Source organism: Pteropus vampyrus, unplaced genomic scaffold, assembly GCF_000151845.1.
Source record: "Pteropus vampyrus isolate Shadow unplaced genomic scaffold, Pvam_2.0 Scaffold316, whole genome shotgun sequence".
Taxonomy (NCBI): domain Eukaryota; kingdom Metazoa; phylum Chordata; class Mammalia; order Chiroptera; family Pteropodidae; genus Pteropus; species Pteropus vampyrus.
In genome coordinates, this window is record NW_011889097.1 from 288,406 (window position 1) to 295,478 (window position 7,073).

General features: G+C 61.9%; 1 protein-coding gene across 5 annotated transcripts in view; it reads right to left on the reverse strand.

The window, feature by feature from the left end:
* Nucleotides 1-7,073, reverse strand: part of SMARCD3 (SWI/SNF related, matrix associated, actin dependent regulator of chromatin, subfamily d, member 3) — a 32,452-nt gene that overhangs the window by 5,236 nt on the left and 20,143 nt on the right. For 4 of the 5 annotated variants that reach the window (XM_023521787.1, XM_011377557.2, XM_023521788.1 and 1 more), the window contains one exon: nt 954-1,165. In XM_023521787.1, the coding sequence (XP_023377555.1) occupies nt 954-1,165 (212 nt within the window). Of the gene's footprint in view, nt 1-953; nt 1,166-3,960; nt 4,440-7,073 lie in introns of those variants that run through there. The other variant, XM_011377556.2, reaches the window with a different exon arrangement.

The following is a 7,073-nucleotide window of genomic DNA, read 5'->3' on the forward strand; positions in this document are numbered from 1 at the left end:
CAACCACTGCCCCCCCTGTCCAAAAATCTAGTCTAAGGCTAGGCAAGCAGCTTTCATTAAAAGGTCTGGTTTGTTTTGAACAAATTATCTATATGAAACTCTTGGTTTATACAACATAAAGCAAGGACTTGTTTACTGCATAACAAGATGATTCGCTTTGCAAAAGAATTCATTATAGTATTCCTATAAACAGGGAAATTTCCTTGATGTGTAAAAAATATTTAATAATGAGGTAAAATCCATATTACACATTTTATAGGATTCCATCTGGTGTGCAAAAGGAAGCATGTGTGTTTGGCTAAATAGTGAAACCCAAAGGGGCATCTCTCTTGCCAGGTACCAGCAGGCGCTTTGGGGGTGCCACCAGCTGGCTCTGACAAGGAAATGGGCCAGCCCCTGGTGGCTTGGGGGCAGACCTGGTCCAGGGTAGATTATGACAGCTCTTCAACCTTTGAGTGCCTAAGAATCACCTGAGAGCACGACTGGACAGAGACCCCCCCCCCCGACCAACACCCACCCACAGGGAGAATTCCCAGGCCCCACCCTCCCTGGAAGGTCTGGTGTGGGGCTTTGAAGCGGTCGAGCCAGGGGATTCTGGGGAAGGTGCACTGGACAACCACACTTTGAGAAACACGGTCCCAAAGCTCTGCCCTCAGTCCTTCTGCCAGCCCCCCGCCCCAAAGACTGAAGCATCACCCAGAAGCTGGGGACAAGGGGTGGAGAGAGGGACGAGCAGTGACCAGGAGAAGGACGCGACGGCCGCAGCCTGTCTACGGTGGGCACACAAAGGAACCAGAGCAGTGCCCCCTCGGCCCTCCTCCCAAGAGGGCACCCCACCCAGGACGACTCGTTCCCTGCTGATCATTCCTCCTCGCCCCTGCCAATCCCGCTCCTCGCCCGCCCCGTCCCTGCGGGTCCTGCGGTCCGCCCCCTCCGCGCTGGGCCCCACTCACCTGCGGCTCCGCGCGGGGGCGGTGGGCACCGGCTGGCCCTGGCTCTGGGCCTGGCTCTGGCCGGGCGGGGGCGCTGCTCGCTTGCGGGCGGGCTCCATGCCCGCGGGGGCCAGGCCGGGTCGCACGGCGGGGCTGCCCATGTACGGGGAGCCCGGGGGGCCCATGGGCGCCCCCTGGTGGGGCATCCGGGCTCCAGACGGCATCCCGGGGCGCTGGGTTGGGGGGCGGGGGTGAAGCAGAAACAGGAGCCCGCGGGTCAGACCAGGGCCCCGGCTCCCGGCGTGGTGAGCCGCGTCTCCCCCACTTCAAATCCCCGGCCGGTGACCCTGATGCCGCCGGCGTGAGCGAGGGGTGGGAGGGGTGGGAGGGGCGGGGGCGCCGGAACCGCGCGGCTTTGGCGGAGGGGCTTTGCGTCTCGCTGCAGGAAGCTAACTGAAGCCAGGCAACTGCACAGGGCATTGCCAGCCTCGCATCTGCGGAAGGTACCGCGAAAATGAATATTAATGGCGCCTTTCAACCTTTTCAAAGGATGTGCACATCCACACGCTCCTCTGCAAGACAGACTGAGCGGGTCCTTCCGACCCCACTTGACAGATGAGGCAACCGCGGCTCAAGGAGAAGAGCGACCTAGCCAAGGTCACGCAGCTCCTCCTGGCACCGAGCGGCTGGCCCCTGAGGAGCCAGGGCTTCCTGCTCTCTGCGGCTTCACCTAAGTTAGGGGCTGAGCTCCCCGCGGGTACTCCTGCGGCCCCGCGTCCTATCGCCTGCTTCCCAGTCCACTTCCTGGGCCATCATGCCTCGCACTGGCCCTCCTCATCTCAACCCACTCTTCTCTCTGGGCCCCTGCTTTTGACCTCTGTCCCCTTCTGCCGATTCCAAGCCTCCACCCCCAGGGGGCTTCACCGACTCGGCCCACCCCTCTACTCTGCTCCCAAGGTGAAGGCTGGAGGTGGGGCTGGAGGCAACCAGAGGGGCTGAGGTCAAACGCCACCAGGATTCTCTGACTGGAGGCCCTGCGTAGGTCAAAAGCAGTGGCCCTTCCTCTTACATCCAGCTCTCCCTTCCTGTCCACCTGGATCACCAGAGGTGGTCCCATCCTACAGACCTCCTCTCCTTCCCACCCCACCCCAGTGAGGTCACAAGTCAGGAGTCAAAGGGAGCCATGGAGAGGAGAGAGGCAGGTGTATGCCCTTGACACTACCCAGGTGCTCAGACGGGATGCAGATGAGATGCATATTCATGGCGTGAACTGTTCCAGAGACTTTTTAAACCCTGCTTGTCCAGGTTCCGGAAGAGGGATTGGGGAGGGCCCGAGGAGGGTGGGTGGGATGCCGACTGGGACAAGGAGAGCAGGAAGGCGATTAGGGAGCCATGGATGCGGACCCTGTGCCCATCATCGTTAAACGCTACCACTGTACCCCGAGGAGTGCAGCTGCCCCCCAGGCATAGGGAGGAACCCTGCGCCCTGAGCTTGCTGAATCCCTTCCAACTGCCAACTCTCCCTCCGGCGGGGCACTGTGCCTAACCCTAACCCCCAGCCAGCCAGCTGTCTCTGTCCATCTCTCCCACAGCGAAACTTGCCTGTCCATGTGTCTGCTTCCCCTGCCCACCTGACCCTGTCACTCACACCTTCAGGTTGGTGGCCCAGAATGGAGCCCAAGCCCGGCCATTCCCCGCCAGGACAGACGATGCCCCGGGAGTGGTGCAGTGGGGTTCACGGCTACCCAAGAACTGAAGCTCTAAGTTGGCCAAATGAAAAATCCATGTGTGTAGCCTCTCTCCCTCCTAGGTGGGCCTTTTTAAAGAGAATCCCCCAAGCAGCAAGCTTAGGACTGGTAATTCAGCTGACTAACATGGGAACCCCTGGGAAGTTACCCAGAGATCCCCAGGGCTGGGGGACAGGTTACCTATCCCGAGGAAGCCCATTTTCCCTATCGGCTGCTCTCATTTATCAAGGCCGGTGATACTCACCGATCCAATGAACAGGCCCCAGAGAGCTGTGGCAGCCACCAGGGCCACCCCCGTGAAGGGCCAAGATTCTAGGGACTCTGGCCTCCCTAAGGACGGGCCTTCTTTGGGGTCACAACCAAATTTGGCCATAGTAAACCCGACTGCGTCCTCTCTACCGGGCTCCAACCCCGGCACCCATCCCAAGTCCCAGAACCCCTGCATCTCCCATTCCACCGCCCTCTACGCCCTTCGGAACCTGGCCCCTGCTGTCCCAGCTTCATGCTCCCGTGCCCTCAAGTGGCCCTGGGTTCCCTCGGGCTCCCTGTGCGCCTCCCTGGCCTGTGACGGCGCCGCCCAGCCCCTTCCATCTCTAGGCCTCACATCCCAGAGTCCAGCCCTTCCTTCACACCTTTGAGGCATTAAGGACATCAGTTTCTGGTGGCTAAGTCTGCCAGGGGGATCCTCAGACCCCTTAATCTGGAGTCTGTCCCTGGAGAGGGCCTGCCTCTGACCCTGATGGCAGAGGCCATCAGCAAAACCCCAGAGCCCTCCGGAATGACTGACGGAATGCAGAGGTTGTTCAGCCAGAGAGCTTCCTGCTCGTGGTGCCTCCAGGGTCACCTGCTCCTTGTTCCCCAGCCACAATCAGAGAGACACTCTCCATGAAGGGACAGCCCAGCCCATGCCTGTCCCCCACCCCCACCCCCAGGGCAGGGGTTAACACCTGGGCCCACAAGGGAAAGAACAGAAGAAAACACGACTGGTCCAGACGGGACCCCCCGCTTGGGGGGGACAGCCCCCAAGTCCCACCCACAGCCCCTGACAAGAATCCACGCGAACGCCTCCCTTCCCCGCCCGGGCACCCATCCCCGGCCGGCCGCCTGACGACGTGTTCGGGTGCCAGGGCGCCGGCCACAGTCCCGGGGCTGGGCCGAGGGCCGCGGTGGCCCCGCTGGCGGGTGGAGAGCGGGAGCCCCCTCCCGGCCCCTCCCGATCATCCCTCCATTCAGCCCGAGCCAGCTCGCTCACCCTCCCCCGCTAACTTTCCCCCACTCACCACCCCATGGACCAGAAACTCAAAAAGTTTGCTTTTCGTGGCTTTGCGCGCCCCTCCGGCAACTTCGTCCGCGGCCATCGGGGTGGGCTCAGCGGCTCCTCTCACTCTCTCTCTCTTCCTCTTTCTTTCCCTTTTCTGCCTTTTTTTTTTTCCTCCAACTCTCCCCTCTGAGTCCTGCTGGGCTCTCTCACACTTCTACTCGTGCGGAGTGGGGAGGGGGCCCCTTCAGGGCTGCCCTGACGGCCCACGGCCCACGCCGCCGCCGCCGCCCGCCCGCTCGCCGCCGCGGCTGCCGCATTCCTGCACTGATAAGACAGAAATAGTCCGGCGGCCCGGGGTCTGCCTGTTGACTCGGCGGGGACAGAAAAGCCTGCCTTTCCAAGCCTCGCTGGCCAAACAGCGCAGATAAGCGGCGAGGCACGCTGGCCAGCCCGGCTCCTGCGCGCTGGGCAGCGGCACTGCAGCCGAGGCCGCCCGAGGGCCGCGGGGAGGCGGCGCGGGGAGGGGACGCAAGGGGCGGTGGCGGGGGGCTCGCCGGCCACCCGGCTCTCGCCACAAATAGTTTCTCGGTTAGGGAATCTGCCGGCAGGGCCAGGCAGGGAACAGTCAGTTCCAACTTTCCCCCGAGTGGCTCCCGCTGCATTTCTAAGGCCCTTTCCCTAGAGACCTGGCAGGCCAAGTAGGGAAACATTCACTGGAAGGCAAGGGGGGAGCCCCGGCGGGGACGAGGCCTCCCTCGCGCGGGCGGCAGTGGTGGGTGTGCCGGGGAGGCGGTGTCCCCCTGCGTCCACAGATGTGTGCGCCCTTGTCTCGCCCGCCGAGTGTGTCTGCGCCCTTGTGTGGGCACGGCGGTGGCCGGGGGTGTGGATGTTTATGTGCGTGCACAGACAAATGCCTTCTCTGTGTGCCTCTCTCGGCCGGAGCCGCGGGTGCGAGGGCGCGCGTGCGGGTGCCTGTGTGGCAAGACAGGGTCCGGTGTCTCCCTGCGAGTCTATTTCTGGGTCTGTGAGTCTTTGTCTCTATGTGAGAAAGTGAGGGCATTAGGGGATGTATTTTGGAAAGAGGGAGGTGGATCGGGCTCATGAGAACAGGAAGAGAAAAACGTGGGGGAAGGCGAGGAGCTGGGGTGGGTGCTTGCGTGGATGGGTGGAGAGAATGAATCAAGCAGGGCCTGCTGGCTTTGGGCTGGGGTGTGGAGTGGGTGCCCAGAGGAGCTGGGGCTGCTGGGTATGGTAGACCCCGAAGAGAATGGGGTGGGGAGGGGTCGTGAGGGAGCCCCAGAAGGGCAGCATAGCACGGAGGGAGTTGGCAGTCCCAGATGAAGGAGGGACAGGAAACAGGAGGGGCAGGTCCTGAGATCCCAGGCAGGAGTCTTGGCCCCGCCCCTGCCCCCAAAGGCCACACCCCTCTCTCCTTCTGGGACGACAGTGGGTCAAGTTTATAGGCCTCCTGGGGCTACACTGTCAGTCAGAATCCAGGTGAGAGGGTACAGTGCCTGGAGGAATCTGTTGGAAAACTTATTTGAAGTTAGGCCCTGAAGGCCCAGCATTGCACTGAGGGGGGGTCCTGGCCCCCAACCCTTCAGGATGCCTTCAGAGGTCAGGACAAAGAACCTAGGCAGTGCTCTGCCTGGGGAGGCATCTCCGCCTGAACCCTGGCTTGCCCTGGGCCCTGGGGTGCTCCCTGGCCACTTACGGGGCCCACTGGCAAGGCCCTGGAAGGCCAGAGAGGACATGTGGTCCAGGATGCCCTTCCTCTACCTCACCTTAGCAGGAGACCCAGAGATCCCCTTCCTACTACATCTCTACCTGGGCTTCCCCCTGCTCCCCGAACCCACAGGCATAGAGACTGGGCCCTGAGGTGGTCGTAAGGATGGGTGGGTGGTTGGCATAGGCCGCGGAGGTGGCGGTGGCTGCTGGCCACCTGGGGAAGACATCGCTGCAGTCTGTCCACTAATCTCCAAGACCCCTCCCGCATTCCCATTGCCAAGCCTCTGCTCTGATATACTTTTGCCTGGAATGCCCTCTACTGTCTGTCTGCCTATCCAGATCATATTCGTCCTTAAAGCCTAGCTTAGGCCTCACCTCCTCCAGGAAGTCTTCCCTGGTCCCACTTGTGTGCATGGATATTTCTCTTCTGGGTAAGCCCATCACCATCTACCCAGCGCCATGAATTGGCACTGGGCCGACTAATGCCTGATGTGCCCTGTGCTTCACATGTGTTAGGTTTGGTTTCCCAAACAGGCTGTGGCCCCCTGAAGTCAGGGACTGGCCTTTAAGGCCCTCTCCCACTGTGCCCGGGCACAGGGGCTCATGTGACACATGACTAAAATGCCTGCTAACACTTGCAACCACCCACAGCTCAGTGGGCCAGCGGATGGAGCTCATGCTTTGCCACTCACCTGGAGGCGTGAGTCACCATGGGCACCCCCACCCCCTGTGGGCACTTCTAGCATGGGCGTGTGAAACTACAGGCCTTGGAGAGTCTGCAGGACTGGGACTGGGGTGGGGGCAGGCCCCTCTAGACTTCGGGTAAAGTACAGAGCTCTCAACTCTTGAAGAGGCCTTTTGGGAAAAGAAGATGGCAGAGGAGGTGGATGGGCACCCCAGCCCGGGCGACTGGGAAGTTTGAGGGTGGGACCACCCAGCATTTGTGAGGGGGCTTGTCTTGGCAGTAGAGGTCGCGCGAAGGGGTTAGACCAAGGGCTGTGGAGGAACGAGGAACTGGTGAATATCACTCAGCCTGCAGATAAGCCCCTCCTGGGCCACCCCCAGGGACCAGGGCCTCCGCCTGCAGCCACCCTCTGGGAGACACCCTTATGCTGCATATGATGCAGACGTGCCCCGCCTCCCTGCCCCCACGCTAATGCGAACAGCAGAGGGACAGGAGCCACATGGGTCTGCACTCGCCGCGCACCTTAACCAACTCCATCACCCACCCTCAAGGCCAGATTCACAAGGCGCCCGCCCGCAGACACGTTTGCAAGCCCACCTTCCAGGGGCGACCTTAGGGGTGCGGACACGGGGGGAGCCTTCGGGCCAGAAAACAGGGGCACCAGGGTGGGAGCGCGGCTGGGACTCCCACCTCACAAAGGCCGGGATCGCCAGCGGCTC